The sequence below is a fragment of the Cenococcum geophilum genome (genome assembly GCF_001692895.1).
Source record: "Cenococcum geophilum 1.58 unplaced genomic scaffold K441scaffold_116, whole genome shotgun sequence".
NCBI lineage: Eukaryota > Fungi > Ascomycota > Dothideomycetes > Gloniales > Gloniaceae > Cenococcum > Cenococcum geophilum.
Window position 1 is genome coordinate 39079 of NW_027137674.1, and position 18103 is coordinate 57181.

At 44.0% G+C, this 18103-nt stretch overlaps 4 protein-coding genes across 4 annotated transcripts; 2 read left to right on the plus strand and 2 right to left on the minus strand.

The window, feature by feature from the left end:
• The first annotated feature begins 525 nt into the window (after positions 1-525).
• On the plus strand, positions 526-2715 carry K441DRAFT_649833 (uncharacterized protein). The gene is made up of 5 exons (XM_067646957.1): positions 526-765; positions 832-1096; positions 1135-1717; positions 1767-2040; positions 2093-2715. The coding sequence occupies exons 1-5, from the start codon at positions 640-642 to the stop codon at positions 2585-2587; spliced, it is 1743 nt and encodes a 580-aa protein (XP_067496181.1). The 5' UTR covers positions 526-639; the 3' UTR covers positions 2588-2715.
• Positions 2716-3498: 783 nt separating this feature from the next.
• On the minus strand, positions 3499-3981 carry K441DRAFT_598307 (uncharacterized protein; the record flags this gene model as incomplete). The annotated part of the gene is made up of 1 exon (XM_067645102.1): positions 3499-3981. A coding segment is annotated over one exon (483 nt), but the record flags the coding sequence as incomplete, so codon positions are not given.
• A 563-nt stretch (positions 3982-4544) lies between these two features.
• On the plus strand, positions 4545-5573 carry K441DRAFT_598239 (methyltransferase MppJ; the record flags this gene model as incomplete). Its single annotated transcript, XM_067645099.1, has 1 exon — positions 4545-5573. One exon carries the CDS (start codon positions 4545-4547, stop codon positions 5571-5573), a length of 1029 nt encoding a protein of 342 aa, XP_067496183.1.
• Positions 5574-6011: 438 nt separating this feature from the next.
• On the minus strand, positions 6012-7860 carry K441DRAFT_34370 (branched-chain-amino-acid aminotransferase 5). The gene is made up of 2 exons (XM_067641278.1): positions 7608-7860; positions 6012-7558 (listed from the first exon to the last, which is right to left on the minus strand). The coding sequence occupies exons 1-2, from the start codon at positions 7678-7680 to the stop codon at positions 6450-6452; spliced, it is 1182 nt and encodes a 393-aa protein (XP_067496184.1). The 5' UTR covers positions 7681-7860; the 3' UTR covers positions 6012-6449.
• Between the last annotated feature and the right edge of the window lie 10243 nt (positions 7861-18103).

Here is an 18103-nt window from a genome sequence, read left to right on the forward strand (position 1 = left end):
ATAAGCACTTAAATCTACTTAACTCTAAATTTTTAAGATATTAAGGGGTTTACCTATATATAGGTCAATAAGTCGCCTTGGTTAGAAAAAGCGAGTTTAATTAACTCCTCTAGAGCTTTAAGACAATAGATGATTATATAATGGGTTTCTAGTCGCTCATAGACGGCCTTCTCATTCAGGATCTCGGCGCAGTTTACTATATTGGAATAAGCTGACCTTAAGTTTTTTATAGGGGTATATTTTTGGTTCTTTAAGTATATAATCTCTGACAACCCTCCAAACAAACCCAAATGATCCGCTGCCGACTAACTGCGGAGGGTGGTCTTCCCTATGGATAAACAACGAAGACAGGACGCTCTATTTTCGGATGAAGGAGATTCTTCGGGACGCACGAAAGGAAGCCGTCACGTCACAGCAGGAGCACATGTAAACGGAAAATAGCAAAGTGCCGTGCATACCTGTTGCCGTTTGCTGGTTCATGAATTGCCACGTCACCGGTGCGAAGGCTGCTGGTCTTTTCTACCCCGCAAGACTGCTATTTTTTACTTTGGGATATCCTGTGCTATCCTGTATTATCCCGAACGCACTAAATTACATATCGCAAACTACAGACTCAGCCGCTATCGTTGACGGATCTTGATGCCTTCAGCGGACTCTTCACTACTAGACCCCGGCCTTTGCGCCAACACAGAGCGTTCGTTCGAAGCGGGATCCTCGTGTTCAGGGTCCGCAAGAAACGTCTGTGCCGGCTGCTATTTAGTTCAGGTTCGTCATATTCATGCCGCTTTCGAAAGAATTTCAGGGTGCATTTGCTGACGTCTTTGGCGTTAGTACTGTAATAAAGAATGTCAATCGGTTCATTGGAAGACACATAAGAAAGACTGCAGATCCCCATATATCAAAGAATCATGGAGGCCATCGTGGGGTCAGGAAGGCCGCCATCCTGCATTTATGGGCTTCGAAGCATCCAATCTTGGGATGACCCCATTTGGGGGTAGACAGTATATGTGGGGTAATATGCCAGCCCTGGACGTGCTTAATCTCGAGCGAAATGAAGGATTTGAGGAAGGTAGAGACTACACTTTACTTTTTGCAGGTAAGACAGACACCCCTAATCTTGTACCCGCAGCTGAGTTATCGCTGCCTCTGGTGATATCCGAAACTTGGTGAGCTCTATTGCAGGGCTTCCGGAAGTATATACAGGCCTTTGTACTGTGACGATAAACGACCGGGAATTTGACATCGTAGCGCGGAATGCTATACTCCTCTTGACAGCGCTGCACTTCGAACCAGGGATAGCGATGCCGATTATGCTCCATATCTGGTATTCAGCTTTAATACCAGTGGAAGTCCTACAATCACTTCAAGACAATATCTTACCTCTAATCAAAGACGTATGCACAAAAATTCAGTCCAAACCACCATCCTCGCTTCAAGCGAAGACCTGGAGATATGGTACTAGATCACTGCGTTTAGTTCTCCGGAAAGAGCAATGGATTCGTCTTCAACAATTCTTTAACGTCCCGGAGGGGCTCTCGGCTGCCCTGGCTCAGAAGATCCGTAAATCGGTGATGCTGGCTCCGGGCAGGAGAGATTATGTTGATCGTGCCTTGTACACTCAACCACCGGCATGGCGCGTATGCACAATGAAATTCCGCGAGGATGGGATTCTCCTACCGTTCGGCTCATCGCGAAAGGGATTTGATATACCTAATCCGTAAGTGCGTAAGGACTAACAAGGGCAGGGTAACACTAACTCTCAAGAGGACATTCTACCAAACGAAGGACACTTGGCCAATGAAAGACGATTCGGACCCACTCCGTAGTTGGAGGATTGATGAGATAATTCAGCATTCTTCTTTTGCGAAGAAGGACATGTATGGAAGCCTGTTCTTCTATCTCCGAAAACTTCTCTTGCAATTTTGTCACCAGTTCAGAAACTCCAATGTCGACCTCCAGCTATTTCAAGTAGACGCACTGGAGTTGCCCAGTCTCCTTAAAAGAGGCGGACAAGCCAATTACTCTTTCGATCGGATCGAGGTTTGCTAGCACATTTTATGCAATCGCATTTCTCTATGCTGACGCACTGCAGGTTTCAAACATCACCGATCGTGGCTACCTCGGGCTGGAGCTCACACTCTCCATATTTGGTCCGCTGCTCAAACCGAGATCTCAAAATCCCAAGGCAACTCTTCTGGCTCTCTTTCTCAACGCAATCCACGAAGAGTCTTATGGTGCCAGCGTTATCGCCTCACTCGAATCCGACAAAGATCGGATTTGCCGTTATTTACCTCTCACAAGAGAGGTGCTCGCCAATGCCAGACCCTCCAGTGCAGACTTTATTCGGTTTATAGAGGCATCAGCTATGTTTCGAGATTTTGATAAGCCATTCAGGCGATTTATGGAGCAGTGTCGATTCAGCGAAATTAGCGCAGTCAACGGGCTCAGGATGAAGGAGAAAAATTCAATTGTTAAATCGTGGCCATTGCGGCTTGGAGAGAGGGCTACGGCGAATGAATTTGATATTTTACATGCATCTGGTCATCACGGCTCTGAGCGGTATGTGGAATGGGAACGGGCCATATAAAAGTGGTTTGGAGTTGGGGGAGTGGGCAGTCTCTTTGGGCTCGGCGACGTGTCACGTGACAGCGCGCGGGCCATCTTGTAGATATCTTCTCGGCCATCGAGCCCCTTAGATTCTTCCTCATAGAGCATCATATATATCATTTCCACCAGACCAGTCACCGGTCTGACACTGATTGTATTGTGGTGGATGAGGGCGGTGGCAGACGCCAAGCCGCCAACTATATAAGAGTTGGAGATGAGGCAGTGCTTAGGTACGCGATGGTCTACCTTGGGGAAAAAAATTCAACTCACTCCCAAATCACATCTTCTGAAAATTTAGCCTATAGTAAGAAACTGTGCAAAGAGGAACCCAACACGCCTTGCCTATGACACGCCCAAAATCCGAATCCACATTGGGTAGCGCCTAGACGCCAAAGTGAAGTACGGAGCCCAATATCCCTTGGCCCGTCAATTCGCGTCCAATGGTTATCGATAAGAACTAGCCAATCAATTGTGCTGAATTTAACCCCCGTACTAAGGAATGTAAAGCTTTTGATTTTATAGTAATTTGATATACACGCCTAATTTTAGGAGTCAAGTCGCTCGGTATGAGGTTTCTAGCGCTTATATTCCTGCAGAACCGTATTTTGCATTGTAGTAGGTAATTAATTGATGGAATCTATATAGGTACACGCGTTGTTTACAACTGGTGTTCGCGCACGGACCACTTACTCGTGGGCTCTGTGGCGTACTGCTCTCATCGCAAAGTTCCGCATCTCTCGCTAATTGCATCATACCCCCTCTCATCTCCAGCTGCCTTTGCATGCTCCTTGTCCCCACTATCTCTACCGCCTACATCTTCAGCCTCATAAGTCAGCCCAGTCCTGCTGCGCTTTTTCATCGTCCACTTTCTGTACCACCTCGACCCTGCCATTATTCGCCTCTGCCGCCTGCTCCGGTGGTGCTGTTTTCGCCCATCATTCTTGTCGCATCGATGCGCCCGTAGCGCCTTGACGGCCTGATGGAGCCCCGACATACCGCTATGTCCGTCATACCTTCGTGCTGGATCGTCTCGTAGACCACCCTAGCCACGTCTACACAGTGACTGTCGGATACTTCCCAGAGCGTTCCAATAACATGCCGGAACCCCGCAAGTTGGAACGCGCTCGCTAGATGGATTTTCTCATCAACAAGCCTGTCTACCTTGTTTGCGCCAGTCAAGCAGGCCGAGAGATAACCAAGGAACGGAGAGCTCTCTTGGATCTTGTAGTCACAGAGATCTCCTGCAGTTAATGGACTCTCCTTCCAATCCTCTAGGAACAGACAGCTTCGCGAAGGATCCAGGGGGTCCAAACGTCCATGGCCAGCGAAATAAAAAATCTTGCATGCTTGTAAGTGCGCCAGAACTTCTTCCCTGCGCTGTGGCAAACCGGCTTAAGCTGTAACGACGGGCAGAGGTCGGCCGACATTTCTACTTCCCTAGTGGCAAAAGGGAGGACCGAGTCTCTCGGTAGACATGGGGTGTCCCGCATTGCAACTAAGAGAGCATGCTCTGAGGTAGATTCTGCAGGTCTACGAACACTATATCGGCGTTCTTCCCGTCCAAAACAGCAGCTAGATGCCGTGTACAAGGATTATGTCTGTTTAGGTTGCAGTTATGCTGGTTATGATTACCGGTACATAAAGCTAGGATTCCTCCCATGTGCTAAGAAGTCGCATTTAGGTAGCCAGCCCGGCATGAATCCATTTCGGCCGGGAATAGGAAATCGCGCCCGCCTATCCCTCCCTGCTCCTCCTTAGAGCCCCTCAGGTGACGTGCACGATGAGATGAATTAGACGTATATATGCACACCCAACAGTTTTCCGTAGTATAGATGGGCTGGTCGCCAACTATCACTTCATACGCATCGTCACATCTCTGGCTCTAAGCTAGCGAGTATTCCTATCCATTCATCGTGCCCATAACGGAGTGCGCGGTGATGATTTCAACTATTGTTGATCCAGAGCGCGCCGTTGCGACTATTTTCAACTCGGCTATCGCAGCCGTAGCCATCGGCGCCGCCTGGGAACTTGGCTTGCTCGATGAACTACGAGACCAAAAGATGGTTGATGTGCACGAGTTCGCAACACAACACAATCTGGACAGCAGCTCGATGCAAGGCCTGGTTACCGCGCTAGCCGTCGTCGACGTGATCGAGCGCGATCAGGACACGGTCGCGGCGGGTAGGCTGCTGGACGAGGCCTACCGGACGAAATCGCTGTTCCACTGGCTCACCCTCGGGTCGGGCGAGCTCTTCGCGCGCATGCAGTACGTGCTGCGCAACGAGAATCGCACAGGGGCCTTCTACCGCCGCGATCCCGTAGCCATCGCATACGCCTGCCGCGACATTAACCGCCAGCACTTCGACCCGGCCTTCTGGGCGGCCATGGACGGGCTTAATTACAAATTCCACTCGGTCGTCGACCTTGGAAGCGGGAGCGGCGAGCGGCTAATGCAGCTTCTCGACCGGCACCCCGGGACCACCGGCATTGGCATCGATCTCGCCGGCCCTGCGATTAACGTCGCCGCGGCCGAGGCGCTGGAACATGGCTTCGGCGATCGGCTATCGTTCACCGAGGGCGACGCGCGTGATATCAGCTACCGCGACGAGTTTGCCCAAGTCGACCTGTTAACGTGCTTTATGATGGGCCATGACTTCTGGCCTCGGGACAACTGTGTCGCGACGCTGCAGCGGTTGCGCAAGGCCTTTCCCAAGGTCCGCCGCTTCCTCCTGGGCGACGCGACCCGGATCCTGCTCGACAGCGCTCGCTCTAAGCACGCCGTCACCGGAGATAATGTGCCCGTCTTTACCCTGGGCTTTGAATTCGGCCACGCCATGATGGGCACCTATCTGCCGACAATTGAGGAATGGGAAGGTGTTTTCGCCGAGGGCAGATGGCGTTGTGTGAAAAGGCACCTTATTGAATCGCTGTCGCTATCGGTCATCTTCGAACTAGAACACGCCTAACTACAGATAAAGTCGTTAGTATACGTTGTAGCTAAGCAAGAAACATGACTTCTAGCTGCTATATCTATCCTCGCACACTGTTACCTCTAACAGTCCGCGCTGAGCGCAATGTGCGTAGCCCTCACTCCTATCCTCATGGCCTCTAGTGGCTGATTGCTTGTCTGTTCATCGATACACCACGGGATGCCGTCTGGGGAATTTATGAACTATTCTCTGGTACCTTCCTGTCTTGCATTAATAATATTGGACTGTTGCGCAGGCTAGTTTGACGTTGAAATTTATTCCGCTAGGATATCGTGTTGCCTTATCTTATCTAATTTCTTAAGCGTATCTGTGTTCTACTCAATTACCTAGCTCTCCTTATGTACTACATCGATGCTGCTTTTAAGCCCTTAGATGTTATGCCTGTTTAGTAAGATAATATATAAATGATCCAGCTCCAGCGCAGCTTATACGAGAGACTTCAAGCGCTCTATTCTTGCTAGGATGCTTACAATTTCCTCCTTCTCCAAATTCTATAGCGGAGTTAAGCAATGCTTCGCGATCCTACTCTTGCCTATAATCTTCTCTTATAGCTCTCCAAGAGCCTGCTTGTATTAATCTAGAGGGCTATTGCTAGTGTTGAGAGCTTTAACGGTTGTGAACTAAGGCTCGTTGTAGCTTCCTCCTTTTAACTGGAACTTTAGGCTAATAAGCAGGCTGTATAGATTAGAAGATTTGAGTGAGATACGGCAGTGAAAAAGGTGAATTTTGGTTAATAAAGAGCAGTATGCCCGCCCGTGCGCGTAGTGCACGTACCAACGGTCCACCGAGGGTCTGATTTATGAGATAATGTGGAGGGCTCTTCCAGATCCTTCCTCATATATACGTCTAACGCTAAGCCACTGCCTGCGGCCTGGTAGGGTGCTCATTCCCGCCGTCGACCTCTTGATCTTCCGCCCGCACCTCAAAGCGCCACCCAAACTCGTCCTCTACCTTGCCCAGCTGGATCGCCCTCAGCTGCGCCAGTAGCTTGAGGTACACCGGCCCGCCGCTGTGCTGCTCGTCGGGGAGGTACGCCACCGTCTCGGACTCAGCGTCCACCCGCAGGCGTGGGCCAGCGGGCAGTCGGGCAGTCGTGCGGCGCCGCGTGATGGACCGGATTGGCACCAGCGCCACCGCAGTTCCAGCGCCAAGCACCTCACTAAACGCAGGCAGCTCCGTGTACCGGACGGGCCGCTTCTCCACCTTCCACCCGAAGCTGCGGGCGATGTGCTGCATGCTGTCGCTAGTGACGCTGTCAATGACGCACGGCGAGTCGGGCACCACCAGCGTCACGTCGTCACCGCCCCCGTGGGAACGCACGCCGATAAACGCACATGTACTGAACTCATCCACCTCTTCATGCCGCACACTGTCCAGGTGCAGTGTGACGCCAAACCCTTCCGTCCTTGCCTGGTCGCTCCACCGCAGCACCGGGGCATAGTTCCCACCCACCTTGGCATGGCCCGTACCCTTGGGCGCTGCACGGTCAAAGTCGTCCACGATCAGCGCTTTGACCGCCTGCATCCCAAGGTACACGCCTGTCGGAACAACAAAGACGCAGAACGTATACTCGTCCGGTGGGTTAAGTCCGAGCTGCGCACTCGACCCATATAGCTGCGGCCGGACGTAGAGTGCCCCGCCAGACTCATACGGAGGGACGTAGCCGGCGTTAAGCGCGACGACAGCGCGACACGCCCGCAGGAACATGTTAACAGGGACGGACGGCATCGAGAGCACTGCCCCCGAGTGCTGAAAGCGCATGGCATTACGGTCGGGGCGGAAGAGGGCGATGCTACCAGGTTTGCCAGGCATGCGGAAGGCCTTGAGGCCTTCCAAGGCTTGCTGGCCGTAGTTGAGGGCTGGCGACATACCGTGAATGCGCATGTACGGGTCGGAGACGAACTTGAGGGGCGTCCATTTGCCAGTGGCCTTGGAGTATATGGATTCGATATGGCCGTTGACTGCAAAGAATGCTAGTAACCATCAATCAATGTTGTGGACGTTGCACACCTTCGTGGACTTTGAAGTCCTTTATATTGGTCCAGTCAATCGTATTAACCGGAGGGGGAGGAAAGGTCGCCATGATATTGTATGTAGTTTTGCTTAATTACACCTTATCAACTTTAACAAAACCTCCCTTTCTTTACTATAGCAAGAATTCTGAGGTGTCCGTGTTCGTCACTCTTATATGATGCGATGTGCGGGCTTGAGTGACCTGTCTGATATCATATCTCTTAATTATTTGAGTCTCTGTCACGTATGCATGCATGCTGTAGCTTCGCCCAGCTTACATAGCAGCTAGCCAGTGACCTGGAATCCAGTATGGCGTGACATTGTTCAACCAACGCTTCTTTGTGATCTCTGTGACTCCTTCCTGGCAGGCTTCAGCCCTCCAGCTCTGTACTGGCAGTAGCGCTGATTGCAAGTCGGAGAATATTCTTATGCTAGAAGCAGGTATTGAAAAACCTGCTTGGTCGATAGCCGTGCACGTGGGGTCCCACGGCTAGTTGGCTGCCTCGCTGATTGCTAGGAGCTCTGAGGTGAGCGTCGGCCTGGTTAGAGCTTACTACCGTTTTCGAAAACATTACTTTAGACGGCGTAGCATATACGCCGACTCCTGCCCTGCCATTACGAACTGATGCATTAACGTGTATGTTAACCTGCCCTGGCTTGTAGTCTTCGATGATGGCTAGAGTATGCTCTTCGTCCTTGTATATCACCACATCGGGCTTAGCTACCCGCAGCGGATGTGCGCACGGTTTGACCTCTAGCACCTTATCCACCTGGACCTCCTCGCACATCGCTGCTGTCCTCTGGAGCGGCGACCGGTGCCGTCTGCAGAGCCTCTGTCGTCGAATCATCCAGTGAGGATGCGATTTTCCTAGTTTGACACCCAGAACGCGATGGCCTGGTTGCGCAGCCTTTGCTCAAGGGGGAGCAAGCCGGCTTTTACCTCCGCTATTGATAGAGCGACGGTGCAGAACCCCCTGATGACAGCTTATGCCGTGATCCTCTGCGCCTGCTGGAGAGCTGCATCAGCTCTTGCGTCGCAAGCGGGTACCATATCGGCGACGCGTAGTCTGCTACTGGTAGGACCGAGCTCTTAGCTAGTTGCTTAACGCTCTTAGGGTGCAGTCCCTTCAATCTAGCGCTACCTCAGTGGCTTTGCCTGCCTTGTCCGCCAGGTGTGCCTTGAACTGCAGCTCCTTGTCGAGAATCACACCAAGGACTTTGACATCCTATGTTGGGGGATTTCTTTCCTTTTGAATTGGAACGGTGTGGTGGCATCCCTGCCCGCTTCTTTATATCTAGTGAGGTAGATAATGACGTTTTCTCCGCTTCAAATTAGTCCTCTCCCATTTCTCAAGCATCGGTATGATCCCGTCCTGGATGATCTGCGTGTTTTCCTCTGCCATAGGGCCTATGACCTATGCCGAGTAGTCGTTGACGAAGGCTATGGAGCTGCCGTTTCTAGGTGCGCTCTGTACAAGATCTGCGTTGCAGGTAGTTATATATTAGCTAGTAATGCTAGTAATACAGTAGAATTTGACATGCCTGCTTATCTAGGCCTCTACCCTAGTTTTCTAGTGGCTTTGTTACATCTGTTGGACACCTCACACACTTTCCACGGCTGAGGCCGACCCAAACCTCTCCCGCCTGGGTAACTCCTGTTTGCTCTTTAAGCACATCTCACCGGCATGCTATCCCAGCGAATGGTTCCGTCTGTTGATGTACCGACACGCGCATCCGTTCTCTCGAGCCGCGCAGTAGTCTCTCCGGCCAGGATGTGATCTGCCTGCCAACCAGGTCCACTAAGGGTCAGAGCCCAGCTAAGGGGTGAGGTCCTTGGAACCAGCAGTGGCCACTATGCACTACACCCCGCGGGAGGCCAGTTGTAATGTAGGGGCGCAACTTCTGACATACCTCTAGTTCCCGTTTCGCGTTGCCTGTAAGAGTCTCCTCATGACAGGCCAACCGTGTCTTGCAGGACGGGCCACAGACCAGATCCCACGCCGGGCGACCTGCTCCACCCTATCCTATTAACCAAGCTTATGTCCCCCCTTTCCACAAGCTTGCCTGTGTCTCTAACCGTCGGGTCCTCGTCCGACTGGCCTGTGATTTATCCGAGGCCCCACCCATATATGTTGAATATGTTCGTCAGGTTGCGTGCACCACGCCTATTAAGACCCTCCTTTGAGTCGCCTACGCCATGGGGGCCGTCGAAGCTGGCCTATGTTTCCACCACCTAGAGCTTTGCCCGTGTTGCCACCTGTGGTGACCCGCCTTGTTAAGCCTTCCGGTCGCCATCCGGTCCGGGTCGCGCGCACTACGCCTATTAAGGCCCTCCTCTGAGTCACCTAGGTGTACCAGATAGGCCCTCGTGGAGGGGCCTTAACAAGTTCTTCGCGGTTAGAGGCTTCGGTGCCTTAACAAGTTTCATACAAGGGATCTGTGACGCGTTAACCTTAACAAGTTGTCATGAAAAGAGGTTCCCTACGCCTTTGCCGTGTCCTACCTTGGTCTCAGACCTAGTGCAAGCCCAAAGGTGTCCTGTCGTATGCCTAGGATGCGTCCACATCGGCTGGCTGGATAAGGCCAGTTTTGGGTCTGACTGCGGGCCAGATAGTCATATGTCGGGTGGATTTTGTATCCTAGTTGCCTTTGACGGGCCTCCCTAGATGGATGATCGCATCGCCCAAGCGGAGGCAGTAGGTGATGTGGTTGTGGTGCGGTTGGCGTGTTGAAGAATTTTCATCATGCTGACTTCACGCCCCAACAGCCTGCAAGCTATCATCCATCGCCTCTACACTTAGCTATCTATTAGAAAGGCTTCCCTGATAAGTAACGGTTCATAAGGGTGTGGTCGGTGCGGGTCGGCCGCCCTCCCTGCTACAGTATCTTGCAAAACCGGCTTCCCCGCAATTGCACATCTCAAAATTCTTTGCTACCTCGCCAAGAGCGTGCACAGCCCGCACTTTACTAAACATAGTTAAGCCCCAGACAAGGCTACCAAGGGTTGCTATTAAGCCAGTTTGGTAAACCTTAGCCTTATATTACAATACTATCTAACAAGGAGACTCAGTCCACGTGATCGGAAGGAGCTCGGCGGGAAAGTAAACCTGTTATATTCCGCACATGTTCTAAATCTACAGTAATGGATTAATTATAAGAGAGTTCGTCTAAGAACAGTGCTGTTATCGTGCAAACCTGCTAGTGTTGTAACAATATCTTGGTATCGTTCGCTGGGACTTCCGAAAACTACTTCGACACCACAAAGGGCACAGTCCTTCCGTTTTACCAGCCCCGCCCACCTGCTTATACAGCATAGCAAGGTTTTAAGTTGTATTCAGCGCTAGGATATAGGTCTTCACTTAGTCGTGACCGGGTGCCTTCTCGTATCCTCGCAGTACGCTCTCAACAGGATGCGTTAATGCTTAGCTACTTAGGTAAATTGTTTATAAGACTTAGAAGAGCAATTTTCACCAACAGACTATTGATAGGGCTTGCTATATACTTGTTAGCGAAATCGGCTTCCCCTCCGTATTAAGCTGCTGGAAGTTTTCTCTTACTTCTAGACTAAGGTTCTTAGGCCCACCTAACTAATTCAGTTAAGCGTAGGCTGCTTAATTATGTTACCTTACGGAAGACTATAGCTACCGTTAGGCAAAAATAAAGCGAGCCTAACTCGATAACCTCGCCTTAAACGAAACACAAAAACGTTTAGTAGTCCCTGATAGCACTTTTATAGCTAATAAGTTTACAGTAATCGCTGCTCCATATTCTATGCCTTAAAATCAAGTCGTACTGCTTATGCACCTCCTTTTTAATGCAACACCACTTACGCGCCTAAGACTACACAGTGGGGTAGGTTTGTGCTCTCCTAATTAAACTCGCTGCGGCGACGAGGATACTTAAATGGGTTTCCTTAACGCATTACCAGCTATTCTACTAAAAGCGCTTTTTAAGCTATAAGCGAATTATAATATAGGCAGAAATAGCATTCTTATATATCTGTCCATAATTAACCATCTACTAAAGTTTATGTATAATAACGCAGAACCTAATGTTCTGTTTAAGTCGACCTACAAACACATTAAAGGACCTATGTATGCCTGGTATAGCAAAGACAGATTAGTAGAGCGGACTTAGCATAGAAGTTAAGAAATTGTTATTTACTACGGCACAATAGCTTGTAGTAGCCAGGTTATAAAGGGCAGTATTACTAGAGACAAGTTAAGCTTAAAGCTCGGCAGTATACTTTGCTTTAAGATAGAGGCGGCTAGACTAGTAAACAGATTTCCCTGCCTTACTATATAGGGCATATACGACTATACTAACTCACAAAAACAGGAAGTGGCAGCCTTATGCGGCGGCGGCGGCTGCCACTTATATAAAGGAGGTCCTATTAATTATACCTCCGGCTAAAGTAGCTAAGGATAGTTAGTTTAGTTTATATAATTTACTATATCTATTCTTCTATATTAAAAAAAGGTATCTTATATAGTTGTTACCAGGAGCTTAATAGAAGCACTATTCTTTACTATTAAATACAATTTTGCTAACTTAACTATAAATAACTATAACCCTATAGATAACTAGCTGCTAGCTAAGCTACTATATACTACTAAAGCAGTCTTTAACTCTTATAATAAGTAGTATAGACCTCTTTACCTCTTAGATACCTAAGTTAACGCCCTCTAATAAATAATAGCGTGGGCTAATAGGCGTAACGAAAGGTACATCTTCTGGCTAAGCGGTATAGCTGGCACTAGAAAGTCTACTATTGCCTACACGGTTGCCCGCAGATACTTTAATTAAGAATCTATAGGAGCAAGTTTCTTCCTCTCCAAAGGTAAAGAAGACATTAGCTATACCGGCAAGTTCTGTTTTAGTATTACTATATAACTCGCAGAGAAGCCATTGTCTCTTAAATACTATATCTATAAAGCCATTAAGCAGTATAGCAATATTGCTAGCTAAGCTCTTTGTAACTAATAGAATTAGCTTGTCCTTTAACCGCTTTCTAAGCTAAAGGCCAACTTACTTTAGTTACCGTTAATTCTTGCAGTTAACGCCTTAAATAAGTATAAGGGCGAAAACGATATTTAAGTAATTCTTTAACTCTTAGGTGAGGCTTAATTATTAAAAGCAGCTTAGTTATAAATCTTTATAACAAGCAGACCTAAAATCCTATTCGCTATATCTTCTCTTAAATCCCAGAGACTGGACACTAGGATTTTATTCTTTATAATATATCTCCGTCTATTATAGACTATAATATTTCCATTTTTCTTAAACATTATTTACGTATTATTAGACAGAAGCGTACTCTTACTATAAACTAGCCCGGTTAGGAAACTATTAAACGTCTAGTTTAAACCGCTAGTGGCTTATTTATATAAGCTGTAACTATCTACTATTTTATTAGTAAAGGCGAACGATTTGCTATAAGTTAACTGTCTTTTATCCTTTAAGGTAATACCTTTGCTAAAGGACCAGAAACGAAGCTTAATAATATTTACACTACAATCCTAATAAACTCCGTTAGTAATGCATATAATAATTAAAGGAAAGAGAATCTATATAAGAGCATAAAAGTAACTCTTAGTACTATCGCTATCCTCTTTTCCTCCCTTTTTACTATTACCTTAGCTAGGTTGCTTTATATTCCTAAAGAGGATATAGACTAGACGCTATATAATCTGCATTTTATTATAGAGGTACTAATAGATTAAGATTACCCTTCGTTTTATAACTTTCTTCTTAATAAGTAGAAATGCTATAATTAACGCTTCTGGGTAAATAAAAAGAAGGCATATACAGCTCTAGCTAAGGATTGCCTACGGCTTATATTTAAAGGCCTAAGGAGGGATATCTGTGGTCTATACGCACCTAGTATCCTTATTAGTATAGTAGAAGGTAGTAAGATAGAATAATATCTTCCTTCAGAGCTTTAGTATACGGGCCGCTGCTAGGTTTAACATCTTTAGTTAAGTAAAGCCTACCTTGTTAATAACTGCTATGTTTATAAATTCCTATAGAAGCACTTCTTTAACTAGCTTAAGGCCCTTAGCCTAATTGGGAAGACATCTAATAGTATTAGTATAGTAATAGCCTTATAGGCTATAGTGGTAAGTAACTTAATAAGCCAGTTTTATTTAATATAGGTCTAATATAGGTAATTTTTAAACTAGATAAAAACTCTTATTTGTATACTATTATTTATAATAAAAAACAATTCATCCTCTATAACTAATTAATTATTAAAAAAGCACCTCTATAGCTGTATTCTACTGCTCTTATCTTTGCCCTAAAGACTAGTATAGTTTGGCAATAATTCTTAGACCAGTTCTCTCTATAGATTTATTACCTATTAGAAGTCTAAATAGCTTAGAACTCTACCATACAGACGCTTAAAGTCATTTAGATAAGGTTAATACAGCAGCCTTTTTACCGGATAGCAAGCTCCTTACCTCTACCTTTAATAACTATATAGTTAGGCTCTAGGATATAATAACAGGGGCATTATATAGCATTTTTAAAGGTTATTTAAATAGGGTTAGCGAAGTAGCCTTTTTACTAGATGGTAAGCTCCTTACTTCTACCTCTAATGATAATATAGTAAGGCTCTAGGATGCAACAATAGGAGTACTACGCGTTGTTCTTAAAAGTTATTTATATATAGTCTGCGCGGTAGTATTTTCACTAAATAGTATGCTTCTTACCTTAAGGATAACTACACTATTAGGATCTAGGATGCAATAATAAGAGCGTTATATAGCATTCTTAACGATTATTTAGATAGGGTTAGCTTAGTACGTTAGGAAAAAATTTACCTGCATTTAGCCTGCATTTCGTTGCACTTCACTACATTTTACTGCATTAAAAATGACTATAGGCCTTAAGCATCTTATAGGCAGCTATATTATATATTATTTATAGGGGGGAAATCTAAACAGTCTATTAGATATAGTATGTTATATAATTTTTTTTAATAAATTACTTATAAATTATATAAGTTATTCTACTTCTAAAAAAAGTTATTTTTTTTATTATCTTTTTTTAGAAGTAGAATAGCTTATATAATATACTATATCTATTAGAAATAAAGGCAAGTGGTCACTATATAAGGCATATTGCCACCACGTATAGCAAGTTGCCGTTACGTACGGCAAGTTGCCGTCACGTGCCGCCGCGGCACTAGCGTGGTGAGGAACCTTAAGTTCCTTACCCCTTTCTTCAAGAATCAAAACAAGAACAACAATTATTATACTATCTACGAACCGTAGCTACGTAATATCCCCTTATATAACTAACACTAATTAGTGGTTAACTTTACTATTATACTATAAAATAGCTAGGTATTCCACCAAGAAGAGACAAGCCACTGTACCAGTGCTACTCGTGCTAGAGAAAGCTGTTTTTTAAGGTTAGAACTAGTCCTAAACCTTAAATAGAACTCTTCTACAAATCTAAGGATCTAAAGGCCAGAACTAGTCCTAAGCCTTTCTAAGATTACGGATTCTTGCGTTTATTACATAGAATAATACGCTTTATAAGTCTTTATAATTTAAGGCTAGAACTAGTCCTAAGCCCTATAACCATAAATATATATTATAAACGCGTACTAAATAACAAACGCGTACTAAATAATAAATATACATTATAAACGCGTACTAAACAACAATCCCTACACTAATAACACTTCCCTCCNTCCAAAAACATGGCTACGCCTACCTTAAATAACTAGAAAGACTCCTTACTACTAGGGGTAGCTAAGCACGCAAAACTTATTAATAAAGATTAGGACGAATTCGCTTTTAATATAATAACTTATACCATAAAACAAGTTAACGGCTTTCTCCTATACTATATTATATTCTACTAAAATAGATACTATACCAACTTACAACTATAGGAGTATTTTAGGGAGGATTTTATAGGATAGACTGCTAATACCTAGGTACTTAGCAACATTAATATTGTTTAGAACTTTTAAGACTTCCTCTATAAAAATGGGGTATATATTACTAAGAACGGTAACCTAATTACTAGTAATATTTAGGCCGTTATTACTAGTATAAAAGAACTAATATAGATAGAAGCTAAGATTATACGTTAACTACGGAAACCTAAAAATAACCCATATTCTTTAAAAGGCAACTTTAATTTATATTAAAACCCTTAGAACGCTAACCCCCCACCTAAAGCTACTCTCCTACCTAAAGGTACTCTCCTACTTAGAGTTGCTCTGCCTCTACCTCCTCTACTCTAGCTAACTAGTAAGCCTTTATTATAAGAAGTTATAAATCTAATAAAGGTATATTCGGACAAAGAGAAGAAGTTTAAAGAAAAACTATACGATATACTTAGAGTAAAACTATAGGTCTTTTATAACTGTTGTAATAAGGTCAGAATTTAACGCTATAAGTACTATTACGCTTTCTCTATTATATTAAAGGGACGGGCGGTAACATTCTATTATAACTATATTACGGGTAAAAACTATAACTTTAATATAATGCTTTAGCTTACTAAAGCCTACTTTAAGACTAATAAGAATTACTAACTTTATATATCTAAATAGCGGGAGACTATGTTCTAGAAAGTTATTACTTCTAACCTAATAAAGACTTATTTAGAGTGCCTTTAACTACTCTTTAATAAACTCTAAAAAATCTAATATAGCCTTACTAAAACTTACTAAAACGAGAATAGCCTAAGGGACTAGGTTACCTTAGCATGCCGTGGCGTTCCTAAGTATAACTTAGCGCTATATAAACCTTTAAATACGTTTAAAGGAGTATATACTAAGCTATACTTTGCTATAGGTACTATAATATAAATATAAGAATCTTAACAGTTCTATACTAAAAACCCTACCTAACTAAGTATTCCTAACTAATATAATTATAACTGGACTAATTAAATATATAGTGGCCGCGGTAGGGAATATAGAAGAGGGTACGATTGACGTTGGCTATAAGGTAATTATAGAGGTCCTTATGGAGGTTTATTTTAAAGTAATTACTAAAAGAAATACTATGTTTGTAAGAAGCTAAATTACTAGTTAACTAAACACTCCCTTAATAAGTAAAAAGAGGTATATAATAAGTTCCGTTAGAGTATAAAAAATATAAAAAATTATAAGATTACTATGGCCTACTTCTAAAGCTTCCTAGTTTAATATAAAGGCGTAGAAAACCTTAAGGGTAAGGTTAATAAGACTAAACAGCTCCTTATAGATATAGAAATTAAAAACTACTTACCTAACCAATACTTTACTAAGTATAGTAAGGTAAATGGTATATAAACTATTACTGTCCTTAATAACCAATCTACGCTCTATTTTATTATAAAGTTAAATATCTTTAATAAGCCAAAGGAGAGCTCCGCGTTTTCCTTTAATAATAGATACTCGGCAAATATCTTTTATAGTATTATACCAGATACTAGAGCCACAGGAGTATCTATAGTAGGAGAACCTTAAGTTCGAGCCCTTTAGCAGCTTAATAGCTCTATTTAGATTAACCATTTAACGGTAGGCCAGTATACAATTCGTTTTAGCAAAGGTACTATAATCTCTCTTAGCATAATTAGGGTTTAAACCCCCTTAGGGTATATTAGTTTTTATATTATTCCTATAAACACTCTATTTCTATTTTATATTAAAGATATAAATAAGTTAGGCGTTAGGCTTAACAACCTTAAGAATATACTTATTTAGGGAGACAATTAGGTGCCTATTATGCGCAAGTAGGGTTACCCCTAGTTGCTCCTTTATTAACTAGAAAAGAGTATTGCTTAAAGCCACTTAACTAAATTAGAATTACGCTAACTATACTATTATTTTTGCCACCTATCTATTTATTAATTACTTAGGGTTCTTTAGTAAATAGGCTATAAAGTTAAGGTTAAGGCAATTAAGTATCTTATAAAGTATTATTATTACTACTAAATAAATTAAAAGTCCCCTGGCCGATTTAAGTTTACCCTTAAGGATAACTACAACTTTAACTTCTCTATTATTATTAACGTTATATATCTTAGCGGCAAGCCAGTACTCTAAGTTATTAACTTCTTAACCTCCTTTTAAGCCGCGCGTTTTTTAAAAGATATATTAGCCAGAAACGCATAGGAGACCCTTTAGTTATACTAGATTAATATCTATTTAGGACCCCCTAATTAAATCGTCTATAATATAGGAAAGAACTTCTTATCTATAGAGTTTTAATAACAGATAAAGGCAATAGCAATTAAGGTTAAGGAAGTCCCTATTAAGGCATATAATAGTATTAAAAAAGTAGAATAATATTACGCGCTATTACGCCGCGTATATAAGATTATCTCTTTAGAATTAAAGGACGCTAATAAAGAACTTACCTTATAAATAGCTATTAAAGCTATTAATAATTCCGCTGGCCCGGATAGACTTATACCTATATTACTAGTCTTTAGCGCCTACCCTTAAATAACTAACAATTCTTTACTATTTTCCTCTATTA